The 20971-nt window shown below is 44.8% G+C and overlaps 2 protein-coding genes and 1 long non-coding RNA gene across 9 annotated transcripts in view; all 3 read left to right on the forward strand.

The window, feature by feature from the left end:
* LOC311633552 (leukocyte immunoglobulin-like receptor subfamily A member 6) overlaps positions 1 to 20971 on the forward strand; it is a 54880-nt gene that overhangs the window by 29545 nt on the left and 4364 nt on the right. For 5 of the 7 annotated variants that reach the window (XM_084906322.1, XM_084906324.1, XM_084906329.1 and 2 more), the window contains one exon: positions 19154 to 19198. In XM_084906322.1, the coding sequence (XP_084762448.1) occupies positions 19154 to 19198 (45 nt within the window). Of the gene's footprint in view, positions 1 to 18976; positions 19022 to 19153; positions 19199 to 20971 lie in introns of all 7 variants that reach the window. The other 2 variants (XM_084906323.1, XM_084906325.1) reach the window with 1 other exon arrangement.
* LOC311633632 (leukocyte immunoglobulin-like receptor subfamily A member 6) lies at positions 3351 to 6968 on the forward strand. The gene is made up of 5 exons (XM_084906582.1): positions 3351 to 3476; positions 3726 to 4025; positions 4347 to 4382; positions 5068 to 5367; positions 6311 to 6968. The coding sequence occupies exons 1-5, from the start codon at positions 3383 to 3385 to the stop codon at positions 6442 to 6444; spliced, it is 864 nt and encodes a 287-aa protein (XP_084762708.1). The 5' UTR covers positions 3351 to 3382; the 3' UTR covers positions 6445 to 6968.
* Positions 17073 to 17931, forward strand: LOC311633675. The gene is made up of 3 exons (XR_014796992.1): positions 17073 to 17159; positions 17615 to 17650; positions 17822 to 17931. It is a non-coding gene; the product is annotated as an uncharacterized lncRNA (long non-coding RNA).

The following is a 20971-nucleotide window of genomic DNA, read 5'->3' on the forward strand; positions in this document are numbered from 1 at the left end:
GGACATGCTGGAGGCAGCCCATCAAGAATTCTCTTTAAACATTAATGTTACTACTTCTCTCTCACTCTGCCTTCTTCTCTGAAATCAATAAAAATACATTATTTTTTAAAATGGGTAAAGGGGACCAAATCGATGGTGCCCTAAGAGGATTTGACGTTGGGTGCGTAAGGAGGCTCCCCAAAATAATGAACAATAGAGTTATTGCCTGGCTGCTATGGCTAAATTGGTTGAGCATCATCTCAGACACCAAGAGGTCTGGTGTCTGGTTCAATTCAGGTCAGGGAGCATGCCTGGGTTGCAGGCTTGATCCTCAGTAGTACGGGGATGGGGGCTGAGGGCTGCAGGACCGAGCTGCTCAGTGTTTCTCTCTCTCCCTCTATTCCTCCTCCTTCTTTTCAAACTAAATAAGTAAAACATAGATTAGAGATAATGGTGTTATATATGATTCCTAGATAGATAGTTGGATGATAGAGAAATATAATAAATTATATATAGATAATACATAGATAGTTACAGATAATTATATACATGACACAAAGGTAGGTAGATGGGAAAGAGACAGCTGGTATGAATGATAGATGATACATTACATAATTAGATAGATTGATATATAGATAGATATAACAAAAATAGATGATAGATAAATATAATAGATTCTAGATAGATACATATTAGTAATAGATGGAAATATACATGATAAAATGTAGATAGAAAAAAGATAAAGAGACAGAAAAAAACAGGCATATTTTGCCCAGAGTCAAAGAAAATCAGTTCTTATCTAACCATTGTGACCTGTCTCCTCCTCCTCTCAGTTGGAGTCTTCCATTATCTTCTTAATCCTGAGAAAGCTCCCATTTTTCACCTGTGATTATCTCACCTTACACCCTCTGCTCTACGCCCAGGCATGCACCAATGGCACAAACACAGGGTCTCACTTTCTCAGCTAATTGAACTGGTTGTGGTGATGCTGGGGTTAAGCTTAGATGGATGTTCACTGAAACCCCACAACCACAGGGAAACCCTAGAAGCAGCAGGAGATATTTCTAAACATGAAGAATCAAGTAGGATTTATCATTATCTACAGTGTCCCCAGGGTCTGATGATCGAACACATGACCAAATAACATAAAGCATTAACCCAATTTAACACAGTTCTTATGAAGATTATGGGCAACTTTCCCCACAGGATCTTGATAAAAAATTAAAACCCAGTAAAGGTCAGCTGTTCCATATCATCAGATTTGAGAGTGACTCATGTGAGTGCAGAGAAAGGAAGATTTTAACTCTAAGTTTTATCTTTATTGAGAAGAGTGGATGGCATATCAACTCAGTAAGGGTGAGCCAGTGAGATGGTTTAAAAACAAAGGGGCAAGGCCCAGCCCACGGAGCTAAAGAGTTGAGCATTGACCTATGAACCAGAAGGTCACAGTTCGATTCCAAGTCAAGGGACATACTCGGGTTATAGGCTCAATCCATATTTGGGGCATGCAGGACGCAGCCAGTCAATGATTCTCTCTCGTCATAGTTGTTTCTACTTCTCTCCCCATCTCTGAAATCAATAAAAACATGTTTGTATAAAAAAATAACAACAAAAGGGTGAAGAGAAGCTGGCACTTGAATAAACCTCCTTTTTTTATAAACAAAAAATTAAATAATTACGGAGTTACAAAACCCAGCAAACCTCCTTGCTTAGGTTCATCACTTTTACCCATGGACAGAGTCAGTATTAACAGCATGATGGGAACATTCACAGCAAATAGAGAACTAATCATTATGCCATTGCCTCCCTGGTCGGGTCTGCTCTGGGCCACATGCACACACTGTGAGTACAGCTTTACAGAAAGACACAATTATTGACCCATTTTATACCTGAATCGAAGGAAGCTCAGCATATAGTGGCAGGAGCCATGAGCTCACAGAGTTTTTCAGAGCTGATCTCAGTCTAGGAACTACTTCTGTCCTGTTCTTCATTTGTGATCCCTCTTCCTGCTCACTTTATTTGGAAAGATTAAATGCCATGAGGAATTGGAGACAGAAAATAGAGACCAAGCAGGGCTGATGGATGTTCGAGGTTCAGATGACTAACATCATAAACTCAGATGCCTCTGTAAGGCTTTAGCAGAAGAGGTGGTGAAATGCCTTCACTCTGGAGATAAGAACCGAGGCCCTCCCACCACTTCCTGTTGCTTGGTGTGACTTTCAGATAAGTCCATCCACATACAGGCAGCATCGCTGAGGACAACAGGCCAGAGAGGTCCCAGAATCATGTCCGTGGTTCTTCCCACTCTGCTCTATCTCGGTGAGTGCAGACAGAAGGGTCGGGGTGCAAACACAATACTACAGGGGCAGGTCTGTGGTTCCATGATGCTGGGCTGTTCTCCAATATGAATGATCAAACAAAACAGACACACATTCACAGAACAGGCTGAAGGTTGCCAGAGGAGAGTGTATTGGGACTGGGTGTAAGGGTGAAGGGGTTGAGAAGCATAGATTGGGAATTACAGAATACTCCTACGGGCATAGAGTACAGCTTAGAGAATACAGCCAATAATATTGTAAAAACTACATGTCATATAGTGCCAGTAGGGTACTGGATATAGCATGGAGAAGCACTTTATAATGTGTATGATTATCCAACCACTAGCTTATACACCTGAAAATGATTCAAAGTGATATTGAAAGTAAACTGTAATTGTTAATATAAAAACTTTTTTAGCCAAAACCAGTTTGGCTCAATGGATAGAGCGTCGTCCCGTGGACTCAAGGGTCTGAGATTCGATGTGGTCAAGGACTTGTACCTTGGTTGGGGCACATCCATAGTGGAGGGTGTGCATGAGGCAGCTGATCAATGTTCCTCTCTCATCAAGGTTTCTAGCTCTCTATCCCTGTGTCTTCCTCTCTGTAAAAAATCAATCAAATATTTTTTGTTTCTTGTTTTTAACTTTTTCAAAGACTGAGCTGTTCTCACCCAATGTTTCCCTTCCAGGCTTGTATGTAGCCCAAAGCACTCAGGTTCAGAATGGTGAGTGTCCTTTCAATGTCCAAGGATTGAGTGGAGTTTGGCCAGATATTAGCTCTCTTGGTGGCTGGGAGAAGGGGTGTTGGCATTTAAACTCATGGCTGTAAAAGGGGAGGATGTAGAGGGTGGCATGAGAAGCAGACACACCTGTAAATTTATTACTTTTTTTCTAGGAAGTCTCCCCCCACCTGTTATCACAGCTCAGCCTGGACCCATGGTTCTATATAATACACCAGTGACCATCCGGTGCCAAGGACCTCCAGATGCTACAGCCTATGTGATATACAGAATGAAAAGAATTCTGAAATTCCCAGACTGTATAATACCGGACACTGAGAACACTAGTACTTTATCTATTCAAGAGATGAAACCATACCTGACAGGAATATACTTCTGTTCCTATAGGAGTGGAAAACGCTGGTCCAGACTCAGTAGAGGCCTGCGTTTAGTGATGACAGGTGAGTGGGACCCAGGCAGCATGGCCAGGAGGGACCGCTTTGCAGAGGGAGAACCAGGCTCTGAGATACAGAGCAGGAAGCAGGAAAGCCTCTATCTCCAGGGAGACCTCAGGGATGATGCAGAGACACGTTCCCGCAGGGCGGGACACAGAGGAAATAGAAGCCAGAGCCCCAGTAGCTCCTGGGAACGGGAAGCGACAGCACATGAATGTCCCATTCCCTTTAAAAGCAAACTTCCTTCTTTCTCAGGACCTTATGACAAACCCACACTCATGAATATGAATGGCACCGTGGTGGCTTCAGGAGACAATGTGAAGTTACAGTGTTTCTCCAGAATCAAGTTTGATGTATTTATTCTCATCAAAGAAGAGGAACCTTGGCGCACCCGAAAAAAGGGCTCCACAGCCCAGGACAATGGACAGCAGACCACCTTCCACCTGGACCGTGTCAACTCCACACAGGCAGGGACCTACAGGTGCTACGGTGCCTTCAAAAATTACTCCTTTGTATGGTCTCCCCCAAGCGACCCATTGCAGCTTGAGGTCAGAGGTGAGAAAACCGATCCATCCCCACGTCCCCCTTACAGATGACACTGTCCATGTAGGGACTGACTGGACAAAACAGAAGACTGTGGTGGAAAGCCCTTGGCTACACCATCTGCTTCCACAAAAGCTAAGAGCACCTCCCCCGCCCTCACCATGCAGGCCTCCTAGAAATAGCAAGGGGAGACACTTTTTGAAGCATAGGATTATCTGACCCATAGGCTGTACACCTGACAATAATACAAAGTGATAGGGAATGCAAACTGTAATGAAAATTTTTTTTAATTTTTTAAAAAGTGAACTGTTCTCACCCAATGTTTCCTTCCAGGCTTGAATCTAAACCAGACCACTCAGGCTCAGAATGGTGAGTATCTTTTAATGTTCAAGGACTCAGTAGGGTTTGAACAGATGCCAGTTCTTGGACGCTGGGAAGAGGAGTCTGGGCATTTAAACTGGTGGCTGCAAAAGGGGAGGAAGTGGAAGTTGGCAGGAGAGCAGTTACACAGGTAAGTTATTATCTGTTTTCCTAGGGTATTGGCCCCTCGTCTTATCACAGCTCAGCCTGGATCCATGGTTCTATATGAGGAACCAGTGACGATCCTGTGCCAAGGGCCTCCAGACACTGAAGCCCACAACGTATAAAGTGGAAGAACATGAGCATAGGGACAGAAGGGAAATACCAATGACTGGGATGACGGACACTCTATATACCCAAGAGATGAAATCAGAATGACCAGGACTGTACCTCTGTTCCTATAGGAGTGGAAGACATTGGTCCCAGCTCAGTGACCCCCTGTATCTGCTGATGATGGTTGAGTGGGACCGAGGCAGCAGGGCCAGGAGGGACCGCTTTGCAGAGGGAGAACCAGGCTCTGAGATACAGAGCAGGAAGCAGCAAAGCCTCTACATCAAGCAAGGCATCAGGGATGATGGAGAGACACATTCCCTCAGGGCAGGACATGGAGGGGATAGAAACCAAAGCCACATCTTCTCCTGGAAACAGAAAGGCATGTGGCCTCCTCTTTATCTGCAACTTCCTTCTTTCTCAGGATCTTATGACAAACCCACACTCTCCAGCATGAGTGGCACTGTGGTGGCTTCAGGACACAATGTGAGGTTACAGTGTTTCTCCAAAATCAAGTTTGAAGCATTTATTCTCACCAAAGAAGATGCACCTCAGTTCACCCAGAGAAAAAGCTCCACAGCCCAGGACAATGGACAGCAGACCACCTTCCATCTGGACCATGTCACCTCCACAGAGGCAGGGACCTACAGGTGCTACGGTGCCCTCGAGGAAGACCCCAATGTGTGGTCTCATCCCAGTTACCCACTGCAGCTTGAAGTCAGAGGTGAGAAAGCCAGTCCATCCCCATTTCCCCTTCTGAAGATGACACTGTTCGCTTTGAGCAGTGACTGGTGGAAAGCCGTGTCCACACCACCTGCTTCCACCAAAGGTATGAGGTCCTCAGCACTCACCCACCATGCAGGCCTCTGACACATGCCCAGGGCCTGGGAGAGCATGCAGCTCGTTGTGAGTCTGGGGAGAGAGACCCTGAGCACAGATAAAGGAACCACCCCATTTCCTCCCCATCTACAGAAGCTGCTGACAAGCCTGATCCCACAGAACCCAGTCATATCCTTGTTGAGTAACAGGTAGTATTTTTTAAAGAAACCATTTATTGGGTAAATTACAGAGGTAGAAGAAGTAAATCCTAGAAGAAAGGGGCTTAGGAAACACGTTATGGAGCTAAAGCATGGGCCCTTAGAGCTTGTCAGTGAGGTAGCTAACGGTAAGGTGTCTGGTGAAGGAAGCAGGGAAGGAAAAGGGAGATGGAGAATAAAGGTAATGGCACGGGCAAGCTCTGTTGATGGAGAGCACCAACTGGTATTCTTTGCAGAAGAAGCAGGAAAGGTGAAGGAAGATTAGGTTCAAAGTAACGAAGGAGAGAGAAGCTTTAGTGCCCACGGAGGACCAGGGAGGCCATTCTCCATCAGCTGAGTCAATAGTTTACAGAGGGGTATCGCAAAGAAGGACCCAGCAGAATTTCCAGCGAGAAGACTTAAAGCTCCCCACCCAGTCCCCGTCCCTTCCTTTCATGACCCAGAATTCCTTTTGGAAATCACCACGAGGCTCATAATGACGTCAGAAAAGAAGGCACATATTGCTTGTGCAGAGTGTGACTGGGCAAAGATCTCCCACATCTCAGACTGGAGACAGAAGCTCAGTGGGAGGGCATCTTCCTGCGAGGGCCTTTGGCTCCAACTCTGTGACCTCTGTCCTTTCTCTCTCAGGACCTGCTGGTGGGAGTGTGTCCCAAGTGAACCAAGTCCGGCTGAGTCTGGCTGGCCTGGTTCTCTTGGCCCTGGTGATCGTGTTGGCAGAGGCCTACTATAGCCACAAGAGGTCCTTCCCCGGACTCAGATGAGAACCTTCCCCCCACATCTGAGCATCATGACAAACACCCAGGACACTCATGTTGTCTAAGAATGTGTGGACTTGAGGGGTGGATAACCAGAGGAAACCAGGAGCTGGCTGTGTTTTCTACTGGGTAATGGGGTGTGTCCGTCTCCTGCAGATTCTGGCACAATGTCCCAACATCACAGTGAATTAACGCGTTGCTAATGGGTGCTCTTGGAGGTCTGGAGAGCAAATGTCTAAAATGGGTCCACTGGCCTGCATGGCTTTTTTTCTTTCTTTCTTATCTTTTATTGTTGGAAATATTACAGATGTTCCTTTCTTTTCCCCATGGACCCCATCCAAAATGCACCCATGGCCTTCACTGCATTATAATCTGTGTCCACAGATATTGCATATAAGTTTTTTGGTTCATCTCGTCCTGACCCCTGACCCCCTTTGTCTGAGACTCATCAGTCTGTTCCATGCTTTTATGTCTCTGGATCTATTTTGCTCATCAGCTTATTTTGTTCATTAAAATCTACATAAGTGTGAGATCATGTGATACTTACTTTTCTCTGACAGGATAAGTTCACTCACCATGAAAAATAAAAACAGACCTTTTCCATTTGACTCAGTACTCTTACTCCTACAAATATGTCCTAAGAAGCTGTGTAAACCAACCAGAAAAAGATATAGTCACCCCTGTATTCATAGCAGTGTTGTTTACAATAGTTAATATCTGGAAACAGCCCAAGTGCCCATCAATAGATAAGTGGATATGGAAGTAGTGGTACATTTACACAATGGAATTCTATGCAGCTTTAAAAATGAGGATTTATGCTATTTTATAGTAAATTTATCAGGGTGATATTGGTTAATAACTTTATATAGATTTCAAATGTACCATTTTATGATAAATGATCTACATATTGCGTTGTATACGTCTCAGGCATGCAGATGAAATACTGCCATTTGTAACAACATGATTGGACCTTGAGAATATTATACTGAGCAAAATGAGTCAGTCAGGAAAAGCTAAGAACCATCTAATTCACTCATAGGTGGGATATGAAACTGAAACTCATAGACACAGACAACAGTATGGTTATTGCCAGAGGGAATGGAGTGGAGGGGTTAGTAAAGGGGACCAACCAGCTGGTGTTGCTCGATGGTTGAGCATCAACCTATGAACCAGGATGTCATGGTTTGATTTCCTATCAAGGCACATGCCTAGTTAGCAAGCTCCATCCCTAGTGTGGGATATGCTGGAGGCAGCCCATCAAGGATTCTCTCTAAACATTAATGTTACTACTTCTCTCTCACTCTACCTTCTTCTCTGAAATCAATAAAAATACATAATTTTTTTTAAATAGGTAAAGGGAACCAAATAGATGGTGACTTAAGAAGATTTGATTTTGGGTGCGTATGGAGGGCCCCAAAAAAATGAAGAATAGAATTATTGCCCCGCTGCTATGGCTCAGTTGGTTGCGCATCCTCTCAGACACCAAGAGGTCTGGTGTCTGGTTCAATTCAGGTCAGGGAGCATGCCTGAGTTGCAGGTTTGATCCTCATAGTGTGGGGATGGGGGGCAGGGGATTGTAAGACCCAACTACTCAATGTTACTCTCTCTCTCTCTCTCTCTCTTTTTCTCTCTCTCCATCTATTTCTCCTCCTTCTTTTCTCACTAAAATAAGTAAAACATAGATGAGAGAGAAAGGTGGTATAGATGATTCATAGATAGATAGTTGGATGATAGAGAAATATAATAAATTATATATAGATAATGCATAGTTACAGATAGATATATACCTGACACAAAGTTAGGTAGATGAGGGAGAGAAAGCTGGTATGAATGATAGATAGATGACTGATGGATAGAGAGATGGATAGAGAGATAGATAACAAAAGTAGATGATAGATAAATATAATAGATTCTAGATAGATACATATTAGTGACAGATGGAAATATACATGATAAAACATAGGTAGACAAAAGATAAAGAGACAGAGAAACAAAAGTCATATTTTGCCCCAAGTGTCAAAGGAAATCAATTCTTATCTAACCATTTTGACTTGTCTCCTCCTCCTCTCTGTAGGAATTTTCCATTATCTTCTTAATCCTGAGAAAACTTCCATTTCTCATCTGTGATTGTCTCACCTTACACCCTCTCCTCTATGTCCAGGCCATGCACCAATGGCACAAACACGCGGTCTCACTTCCTCAGCTAATTGAACCGGTTGTAGCAATTCTGGGGTTAAGCTTAGATGGATGTTCACTGAAACCCCACAACCACAGGGAAACCCTAGAAGCAGCAGGAGATATTTCTAAACCTGAAGAACCAGGAGGGGTTTATCATTGTCTACAGTGTCCTCAAGGTCTGATGATCGAACACATGACCAAATAACTTGGAACATTAACCCAATCCACCATAGTTCCTGTGAAGATTATGGGCAACTTTCCCCACAGGATCTTGATAAAAAATGAAAACCCAGTAAAGGTGAGCTGTTCCACCACATCAGATTTGAGAGTGATTCATGTGGGTGCAGAGAGGAGAAGATCTTAACTCTAAGCTTTATGTTGATTGAGGAGAGTGGATGGCATAGCTACTCAGTAAGGTTCAGCCACGGAGATGATTTAGACACAGAGCGTCAATGCCCAGCCCAAGGGGCTAAATAGTTGAGCGTTGACGTATGAACCAGAAGGTCACCGTTTGATTCCCAGTCAGAACACATGCCTCGGTTGTGGGCTTATACCTTGCGTGGCGGATGCAGGAGGCAGCCAATCAATAATTTCTTCTCATCATAGATGTTTCTACCTCTCTCTCCCTTCCCCTTCTCCTCTCTGAAATCAATAAAAGCATATTTTTAATAAACAACAAAAGAGTGAAGAGAAGCTGGCACTTGAATAAACCTCTTTTCTTTTATCAGCAAAAATAAAAGAACCAAGGGCTGACAAAACCCAGTGTAATTACCTTGCTTATGTTCATCACTTTCACCCATGGACAGAGTCAGTACTAACAACGTGATGGGAACATACACAGAAAACAGAGAACTAATCATTATGTCATTGCCTTCCTAGTCGGGTCTGCTTTGGGCCACATGCACACACTGTGAGTATAGCTTTGCAGAAAGACACAATATTTGACCCATTTTGTACCGGAATCAAAGGAAGCTCAGCATATAGTAGCAGGAGCCATGAGCTCATAGAGTATTTCAGAGCTGATCTCAGACTAGGAACTACTTCTGTCCTGTACTTCATCTGTGATCCCTCTTCCTGCTCACTTTATTCGGAAACATTAAATGCCATGAGGAATTGGGGACAGAAAAAAAGGACTGATCTGGGCTGATGGAGGTTTGAAGTTCAGATGACTAACATCATGATCCCAGTTGCCTCTACAAGGCTTTAGCAGAAGAGGTAGTGAAATGCCTTCACTCTGGGGGTGAAAACCAAGGCCCTCCTACCACTTCCTGTTGCTTGGTGTGACTTTCAGAGAAGTCCCTTCCACATACAGGCAGCATCGCTGAGGACAACAGGCCAGAGAGGACCCAGAATCATGTCCCTGGTTCTTCCCACTCTGCTGTTTCTCGGTGAGTCTGGACAGAAGGGTCAGGGTGCAAACACAATGCTACAGGGGCAGGTCTGTGGTTCCATAAGGCTGGGCTGATCTCCAATATGAGTGAGCAAACAAAACAGAAACAGATGCACAGACACAGAGAACAGACTGACCGTTGCCAGAGGAGAGTGCATGGGAACAGGGTGTAAGGGAAAGGGATAGAGAAGTATAGATTGAGAGTTACAGAATACTTCTGGAGGCGTAGAGTACAGCTTAGAGAATATATCCAATAATATTGTAACAATTACATATGGTGCCAGGAGAGTACTGGACATAGCAAGAGGAAGCACTTTATAACGTAAATGATTATCTAACTACCAGGATGCATGCCTGAAAATAATATAAAATAAGAGTGAAAGTAAACTGAAATTGAAAATATTTTAAAAATTAAAAAGACTGAGCTGTTCTCGCCCAACATTTCCTTCCAGGGTTGTATGTAGCCCAGAGCACTCAGGCTCAGAATGGTGAGTGTTTTTTCAATGACTAAGGACTGAGTAGAGTTTGGCCAGATATCTTCTCTCTTTGGGGGCTGGGAATAGGGGTCTTGGCATTTAAACTCATGGCTGTAAAAGGGGAGGAACAGGAGGGTGGCATGAGAAGCAGATACACCAGTAAAATTATTACATTTTCTTCTAGGAAATCTCCTCACACCTGTTATCACAGCTCAGCCTGGATCCATCATTCCACATAAGGAACCAGTGACCATCTGGTGCCAAGGGCCTGCAGACGCTGAAGCCTATGAGATATATAAAGTGGAAGACCCTGAGACTAGGGCGGTGGAAAAATTACTGGTGAATGCGAAGACCAGAACTTTATATATCCCAGAGATGAATCCAGACCGGACAGGACTGTACCGCTGTTCCTATAAGAGAGGACAGTGGTCCGCACTCAGTGAACCCCTGCGTTTAGTGATGACAGGTGAGTGGGACCCAGGCAGCGGGGCCAGGAGGGACCTGTTTGCAGAGGGGAGGAACCGGGCTCTGAGATACGGAGCAGGAAGCAGCAAAGCCTCTGCCTCTAGGAAGGCATCAGGGAAGATGCAGACACACATTCCCTCAGGGCGAGACAGGGAGGGAATACAAGCCAGAGCCACGTCTGCTGCGGGAAACAGGGAGGCACAACACAACTTCCTTTATTTGCAACTTCCTTCTTTCTCAGGAACTTATGACAAGCCCTCACTCTCCAGCATGAGTGGCACAGTGGTGGCTTCAGGACACAATGTGAAGTTACAGTGTTTCTCCAGAATCAAGCTTGATGAATTTATTCTCACCAAAGAATGTGTACCTCAGTTCACCCGGAGACAAAGCTCCACAGCCCAGGAAAATGGACGGCAGACCACCTTCCACCTGGGCAGTGTCACCTCCTCACAGGCAGGAAACTACACATGCTATGGTGCCTTCTACACAGACCCCAATATGTGGACTTACCCCAGCGACCCACTGCAGCTTGAGGTCACAGGTGAGAAAGCCGGTCCCTCCCACGTCCCCTTCTGAAGATGACACTGTCCACTTAGAGCAGTTACTGGTAGATAGCCGTGTCCACCCCACCTGCTTCCACAAAAGCTATGAGGTCCTCAGCACTCACCCACCATGCAGGCCTCTGACACATGCCCAGGGCCTGGGAGAGCATGCAGGTCGTTGTGAGTCTGGGGAGAGTGACCCTGAGCACAGATAAAGGAACCACACCCAGAGCAAACCAGAGAGGGTCAGAGCTGCATTGGCACCATCTGTCCATCATCCAGATATCATTACTGACATGTACACATAAAGAACTATTTGACATTGAAACTGAGTCTCAGAACTGTTGGACATTGAAATTGGGACTCAAAGGTTTTTTGTTATTATATGTTTATTTCTAATCTGCAGATGCAAAATATTTCAAAGAAAAGAAATGGAGAAAAAATAGTTACAGAGATAAACAACTACTAAACAGACTGGCAAACTACAGCGGGAAGGCTAGGGAGGTTGGAGGGGGGCTGTAAGAGATAAACTTGAGGACTTGTATGCATGCATACAAACATAAACAATGGACACAAGACACTGGGGTAGGAGGGAGCAAATGAAGGCATATGCAGAGGGGGAGGGGAGGCTAGAGGAGGACAAGGGGGAGAAAAAGAAGCATATGTACTACTATTTGTAATGCTTCAAACAATAAAAAAAAAAATTTTTTTAATAAAGAAACCATACCCATTTCCTCCCCATTTGCAGAAGCTGCTGACAATACTGATCCGACAGAACCCAGCCATCCTCATGGTGAGTAACTGCTAGTCTTAAAAAAAAAAAAAAAAAAAAAACTTAAGGAGACCATTTCTTGAATAAATTACAGAGAGGGAAGAAATATTTCTTAGAAGAAAGGTGCTTAAGAAACATATTATGGAGGTAAAGCATGGGCCCTTGAGCTTGGCAGTGAGGAAGCTAATGGTAAGGTGTCTGGTGAAGGAAGCGGGAACGGAAAAGGGAGATGGAGAGGAAAGGGAATGGCACAGGAAGGCTCTCTGAATGGAGAGCACCAACTGGTAGCGTTTGCAGAAGAAGAAGGAAAGGTGAAGGAAAATTAGGTGCAAAGGGAACGAGGGAAAGATAAGCTTTAGTGCCCATGGAGGACTAGAGAGGCCATTCTCCATCAGCTAAGGCAATAGTTTGCAGAAGGGGCATCCCAAAGAAGGACCCAGCAGAGCTCCCAGGGAGAATACTGAAAGCCCCCCACCCAGTCCACATCCCTGCCTTTTATGACCCAGAATTCATTTTGGAAATCACCACAGAGCTCATAATGACCAGAGGAAAGAAGGCACATATTGCTTGTGCAGAGTGTGACTGGACAAAGATCTCCCACATCTCAGACTGGAGACACAAGCTCAGGCTGAGGGCATCTTCCTGCGAGGGCCTTTGACTCCAACTCTGTGACCTCTGTCCTTTCTCTCTCAGGACCTGCTGGTGGGAGTGTGTCCCAAGTGAACCAAGTCCGGCTGAGTCTGGCTGGCCTGGTTCTCTTGGCCCTGATGGTGGTGTTGGCGGAGGCTGGCTACAGCCACAAGAGGTCCTACCCCGGACTCAGATGAGAACCTCCCCCCCACACCTGAGCATCATGACCAACACCCAGGACACTCATGTTGTCTAAGAGAGTGTGGACTTGAGGGGTGGATAACCAGAGGAAACCAGTAGCTGGCTGTGTTTTCTACTGGGTAATGGGGTGTGTCCGTCTCCTGCAGATTCTGGCACAATGTCCCAACATCACAGTGAATTAACGCGGTGCCAATGGGTGGTCTTGGAGGTCTGGAGAGCAAATGTCTAAAATGGGTCCACTGACCTGCATGGCTTTTTTTTCTTTCTTATCTTTTATTTTTGGAAATATTACAGATGTTCCTTTCTTTTCCCCATGGACCCCATCCAAAATGCACCCATGTCCCACCAAGGCCTTCACTGCATTATAATCTGTGTCCACGGTTATTGCATATAAGTTTTTGGTTCATCTCGTCCTGACCTCTGACCCCCTTTGTCTGAGACTCATCAGTCTGTTCCATGCTTTTATGTCTCTGGATCTATTTTGCTCATCAGCTTATTTTGTTCATTAAAATCTACATAAGTGTGAGATCATGTGATACTTACTTTTCTCTGACAGGATAAGTTCACTCACCATGAAAAATAAAAACAGACCTTTTCCATTTGACTCAGTGCTCTTACTCCTACAAATATGTCCTAAGAAGCTGTGTAAACCAACCAGAAAGAATATAGTCACCCCTGTATTCATAGCAGTGTTGTTTACAATAGTTAATATCTGGAAATAGCCCAAGTGCCCATCAATAGATAAGTGGATATGGAAGCAGTGGTACATTTACACAATGGAATTCTATGCAGCTTTAAAAAGGATTTATGCTATTTTAAAGTAAATTTATCAGGGTGACATTGGTTAATAAGTTTATATAGATTTCAAATGTACAATTTTATGATACATGATCTACATGTTGCATTGTATACGCCTCAGGCATGAGGGCAGATGAAATACTGCCATTTGTAACAATATGATTGGACCTTGAGAATATTTTGCTAAGCAAAATGAGTCAGTCAGGAAAAGCTAAGAACTATATAATTCTCTCATAGGTGGGATATGAAATTGAAACTCATAGACACAGACAACAATATGGTTATTGCCAGAGGGAATGGAGTGGAGGGGTAATAAAGAGGACCACCCAGCTGGTGTTGCTCGATGGTTGAGCATCAACCTATGAACCAGGATGTCATGGTTTGATTCCCTGTCAAATCACATGCCTAGTTAGCAAGCTCCATCCCTAGTGTGGGACATGCTGGAGGCAGCACATCAAGGATTCTCTCTAAACATTAATGATACTACTTCTCTCACACTCTGCCTTCTTCTCTGAAATCAATAAAAAGACATAATTTTTTAAATGGGTAAAGGGGACCAAATCAATGGTGACCTTAGAGGATTTGACTTTGGGTTCATATGGAGGCTCCCCAAAAAATGAAGAATAGCCGAAACTAGTTTGGCTCAGTGGTAGAGCGTCAGTCTGCAGACTGAAAGGTCCCAGGTTTGATTCCGGTCAAGGGCATGTACGTTGGTTGCGGGCACATCCCCGGTAGGGGGTGTGCAGGAGGCAGCTGGTCGATGTTTCTCTCTCATCGACGTTTCTGGCTCTCTATCTCTCTCCCTTCCTCCTCTCTGTAAAATATCAATAAAATATATATATTTTTTTAAATGAAGAATAGAGTTATTGCCCCGCTGCTATGGCTCAGTTGGTTGAGCATCCTGTCAGACACCAAGAGGTCTGGTGTCTGGTTCAATTCAGGTCAGGGAGCATGCTTGGGTTGCGGGCTTGATCCTCAGTATTGCGGGGATGGGGAGGCGGGGGATTGCAAGACCAAACTACTCAATGTTAATCTCTCTCTCTCTCTCTCTCTCTCTCTCTCTCTCTCTCTCTCTCTCTCTCTTTCTCTCTCTCCATCTATTTCTCCTCCTTCTTTTCTCACTAAAATAAGTAAAACATAGATGAGAGAGAAAGGTGGTATAGATGATTCATAGATAGATAGTTGGATGATAGAGAAATATAATAAATTATATATAGATAATGCATAGTTACAGATAGATATATACCTGACACAAAGTTAGGTAGATGAGGAAGAGAAAGCTGGTATGAATGATAGATAGATGACTGATGGATAGAGAGATGGATAGAGAGATAGATAACAAAAGTAGATGATAGATAAATATAATAGATTCTAGATAGATACATATTAGTGACAGATGGAAATATACATGATAAAACATAGGTAGACAAAAGATAAAGAGACAGAGAAACAAAAGTCATATTTTGCCCCAAGTGTCAAAGAAAATCAATTCTTATCTAACCATTTTGACTTGTCTCCTCTTCCTTTCAGTTGGAACTTTCCATTATCTTCTTAATCCTGAGAAAACTTCCATTTCTCATCTATGATTATCTCACCTTACACCCTCTGCTCTATGCCCAGTCCATGCACCAATGGCACAAACACAGGGACTCAATTCCTCAGCTAATTGAACAGGTTGTGGTGATGCTGGGGTTAAACTTAAATGGTTGTTCACTGAAACAACACAACCACAGGGAAACCCTAGAAGCAGCAGGAGATATTTCTAAACCTGAAGAACCACGTGGGATTTATCATTGTCTACAGTGTCCCCAGGGTCTGATGATCGAACACATGACCAAATAACTTGGAATATTAACCAAATTCAACACAGTTCCTGTGAAGATTATGGTCAACTTTCCCCACACGATCTTGATAAAAAATGAAAACCCAGTAAAGGTCAGCTGTTCCATATCATCAGATTTGAGAGTGACTCATGTGGGTGCAGAGAGGAAAAGATTTTAACTCTAAGTTTTATGTTGATTGAGAAGAGTGGATGGCATAGCTACTCAGTAAGGGTCAGCCAGTGAGATGGTTTAAAAACAAAGAGGCAATGCCCAGTCCACGGGGCTAAAGAGTTGAGCATTGAAGGTCACAGTTCTATTCCCAGTCAGAACACATGCCTGGTTTGTGGACTCGATCCCCTATGTGGGCCATGCAGGAGACAGCCAATCAATAATTTCCTGTCATCATAAATGTTTCTACCTCTCTCTCCCCTCCTCTTCTCCTCTCTGAAATCAATAAAAACATATTTTTAATAAACAACAAAAGAGTGAAGAGAAGCTGGCACTTGAATAAACCTCTTTCTTTTTATCGGCAAACATAAAAGAACCAAGGGCTGCCAAAACCGGTTTGGCTTAGTGGTAGGGCATCAGTCTGTGGACTGAAAGGTCCCGGGTTCGATTCCGGTCAAGGGCATGTACGTTGGTTGCGGGCACATCCCCAGTGGAGGGTGTGCAAGAGGCAGCCAGTCGATGTTTCTCTCTCATCAATGTTTCTAGCTCTCTATCTCTCTCCCTTCCTCTCTGTAAAAAGTCAATAAAATATATTTTTTTAAAAAAAAAAAGAAAGAAAGAAAAAAAAAGAACCAAGGGCTGACAAAAACCAGTGTAATTACCTTGCTTAGGTCCATCAGTTTCACCCATGGACAGAGTCAGTACTAACAGCCTGATGGGAACATGCACAGCAAGCAGAGAGGTAATCATTATGCCATTGCCTCCCTAGTCGGGTCTGCTCTGGGCCACATGCACACGCTGTGAGTACAGCTTTGCAGAAAGACACAATTATTGACCCATTTTGTACCGGAATCGAAGGAAGCTCAGCTTATAGTCGCAGGAGCCATGAGCTCACAGAGTTTTTCAGAGCTGATCTCAGTCTAGGAACTACTTCTGTCCTGTTCTTCATCTGTGATCCCTCCTCCTGCTCACTTTATACAGAAAGATTAAATGCCATGAGGAATTGGGGACAGAAAATAAGGACCGATCTGGGCTGATGGAGGTTTGAAATTCAGATGACTAACATCATGATCTCAGCTGCCTCTGTAAGGCTTTAGCAGATGAGATGGTGAAATGCCTTCACTCTGGGGATGAGAACCAAGGCCCACCCACCACTTCCTGTTGCTTGGTGTGACTTTCAGAGAAGCCCCTTCCGCATACAGGCAGCATCGCTGAGGACAACAGGCCAGAGAGGACCCAGAATCATGTCCGTGGATCTTCCCACTCTGCTCTATCTCGGTGAGTGCGGACAGAAGGGTCAGGGTGCAAACACAATGCTACAGGGGCAGGTCTGTGGTTCCATAGGCTGGGCTGATCTCCAATATGAATGAGCAAACAAAACAGACACAGACTCACAGACACAGAGAACAGACTGACAGTTGCCATAGGAGAGTGTATGGGGACTGGGTGTAAGGGTGAAGGGGTTGAGAAGTATATATTGGGAGTTACAGAATACTCCTGGGAGCTTAGAGTACAACTTAGAGAATACAGCCAATAATATTGAAACAACTATATGTTGTATGGTGCCAGGAGGGAACTGGACATAGGAAGGGGGAGCACTTTATAACGTACATGATTATCCAAGCACTAGGCTGTACACCGGAAAATAATACAAAGTGATATTGAAAGTAAACTGTAATTATTAATATAAAAACTTAAAAAAAAAACTGTTCTCAGCCAATGTTTCCTTCCAGGATTGTACGTAGCCCAGAGCACTCAGGCTCAGAATGGTGAGTGTCCTTTCAATGTCTGAGGATTGAGTAGAGTTTGGCCAGATATCAGCTCTCTTGGGGGCTGGGAAGAGGGGTGTTGGCATTTAAACTCATGGCTGTAAAAGGGGAGGAACAGGAGGGTGGCAAGAGAAGCAGATACACCTGTAATGTTATTACCTGTTTTTCTAGGATATTTCCTCCCACCTGTTATCACAGCTTATCCTGGACCCATAGTTCAAAATAATAAACCAGTGACCATCCGGTGCCAAGAGTTTCCAGACGCTGAAGCCTATGAAATATATAAGGAGGAAGACCCTGAGCCTCAGGACAGAAAGAAATTACTGGGGGCTTGGAAGACCAACACTTTATATATCCCAGAGATGAAACCAGACCGGACAGGACTGTACCGCTGTTCCTATAAGAGAGGACAGTGGTCCTCACTCAGTGAACCCCTGTGTTTAGTGATGACAGGTGAGTGGGACCCAGGCAGCAGGGCCAGGAGGGACCTCTTTACAGAGGGAGAACCAGGCTCTGAGATACGGAGCAGGAAGCAACAAAGCTCTGCTTCTAGGAAGGCCTCGGGATGATGCAGAGACACATTTTCTTAGAGTAGACACGGAGGGGATAGAAGCCAGAGCCACGTCTGTTCCAGGGAACAGGGAGGCACAGCACAACTTCCTTTATCAACAACTTCCTTCTTTCTCAGGATCTTATGACAAGCCCTCACTCTCCAGCATGAGTGGCACGGTGGTGGCTTCAGGACACAATGTGAAGTTACAGTGTTTCTCCAGAATCAAGTTTGATGAATTTATTCTCACCAAAGAATATGTACCTCAGTTCACCCAGAGACAAAGCTCCACAGCCCAGGACAATGGACGGCAGACCACCTTCCATCTGGACCATGTCACCTCCACACAGGCAGGGACCTACAGGTGCTACGGTGCCTTCAACACAGACCCCAATGTGTGGTCTTACTCCAGTTACCCACTGCAGCTTGAGGTCAGAGGTGAGAAAGGCAGCCCTTCCCTTCTTCCCCTTCTGAAGATGACACTGTCCCCTTAGAGCAGTGACTGGAAGAAAGAGGTCAGAGATGAGGATGCCCATCCATCCGTATGTTCCCTCCTGAAGTTGATGATGTCCACTTGGAGGGAATACTGGGTAAAGGAGGAAAGCAGCCTGGGGAGTTGTTGTCAGCCCTCTCATCTTAGACACTAAGCTATGAAGTCAACCTCACCCTTGTCCACCTTGCAGCCCCCTTATCACATGTGTAGGTCGTTGGGAGTCTGGGTAGAAAGAGCTTGAGAAGAACTAAAGTAAGCACCCCTATTTTGTCTCTGTTAGCAGAAGCTCCTTTGGACTTCACAACCACGGAGTCCAAACATCCACAAGGTGAGTCACTGGGTTGCGTGGAGAACAGTCACACGTTCAGAGCCATGCAGGCCATGGTGGTCCTTGGGAGTCTGTGTAGGAAGAGCCTGAGAAGAACTAAAGTAAGCACCCCCATTTCGTCTCTCTTTGCAGAACCTCCTTTCGACCCCACAACCAAGGAGCCCAAACATCCACAAGGTGAGTCACTAGGTTGTGTGGAAAACAGAAAGTATATGGAGTAGAAATCTCACTTACCAGAGACAGAGTCAGCTTTTTTTCTTCCCTTAATTAATCCTCACTGAAGATGTTTTTTCCATTGATATTTAGGGGGAATAGAAGAGATTGAAGGGGGAAGAGAGAGGGAGAGAGAGAGAGAGAGAGGGAGAGAGAGAGAGAGAGAGAGAGAGAGAGAGAGAGAGAGAGAGAGAGAGAGAGGGAGAGAGAGGGAGAGAGAGGGAGGGAGAGAGATGGAGAGAGAGGGAGAGAGAGAGAGAGAAGCATTGATATGAGAGAGACACATCGATTGGTTGCCTCTCACATATGCCCCAACAACTAGGGCCGGGGATGGAACCTGCAACCCAGGCACATACCCTTGACCGGGAATCAAACCCAGGACCCTTGCAATGTGCAGGCTCAGGCTCTAACCATGGAGTAACACTGGCGAGGGCCATAGTCAGCTTCTTAAGAGGACCTCTGATGGCTGGAGGAAGCAGGGAGCGCACAGGTGAAGGAGGAGAAGTCTTTTTTCCATTGGGAGAGCAGAAGGCTAGATGGTCTTTGGGTGGCAAATAACATCTGTAGGTTCCACTGCTACCTTTCCTCATTGATCCATAAGCCAGTATTTCCAAAAGCGTCTAGTATTCCTAGCCCTTCTCAGGGAGCTCGACTTCCAGAGGGCAGACTGATACTCATGATGTCAGCCCCAAATAACTGAGATAATCAGACAACCTTTTCCCTGGAGGCTTCATCCCTGGCCTCACCAAGGACACTAAACCTGTGAGAGCTATTTCTACAGTTCATTCAGGGTGTCCCCCTGCTACTCTTTTCCCTCCTCGGAGCCACATTTTCTCCACATATAAGGAAACAAAAATTCTGTAAAGGATTAAGGACTGTTGAGAGGCATGGATACAAGGAACAGACCGACAGCTGTCAGAAGGGGCTGGATAAAAGAAGATGAAGAGATTAAATAAAACACACACAGGCACACGCTCACACACACACACACACACACACACACACACACACACATATGTAAAACACAGACAACTGTGTGGTGATGTTTTATTGAGTTGTACACTTGAAACCTGTATGGTTTTGCGAACAAGTGTCACCCTCCATAAATTCAATTAAATAAATAAGAGTGGAGGGTGGGCGGAGAAAAGACCTAGATGGTGGAGGGACCCTCAGTTGGTAGGAGGGTCATCCCATGCACCAAAGGTGGTGGGTTCAATCCCCTGTCAGGGCACATACATGTGGGAGGCAATTGATTCATGGTTCTCTTTCACATCAAAGTCTTTCTCTCTTTCTCTCTCTCTCTCTCTCTCTCTCTCTCTCTCTCTCTCTCTCACTCCCCCCCCTTCCCCCACCCCCACATAAAAAAAATTACAAAAACAACTGTTCAGCTGTTCAGCCAAGACCTTCTGTGGTTGAGGCCATCACTGTTTCCCTACATGCTGAGTAGAATTTAGCATAAACAAACCTGCAGGCCCATGACAGTCTATCGGTGCCTACGACGTGTGTATATCGGGGGACCATTCACAGAGAAATGGACAAGTGCATTTTCAAAGGGGGCATGGGGCAACGTCAGGTGTTACGTCCTGGACTTGTTGCTTCTGAGGTGGCCAGACAACATCTTACATGGATTCAAGGGTTGGTTTTAAACATCTTGAGTTAAGAGGGCAAAGAACTACAGGTGTGGAATTATTGAGCATAAAGTTTGCAAATAACATAGGGAAGATAATGCAGGTACTG

Source organism: Pipistrellus hanaki, assembly GCF_964339955.1.
Source record: "Pipistrellus hanaki genome assembly, chromosome: 15".
NCBI lineage: Eukaryota > Metazoa > Chordata > Mammalia > Chiroptera > Vespertilionidae > Pipistrellus > Pipistrellus hanaki.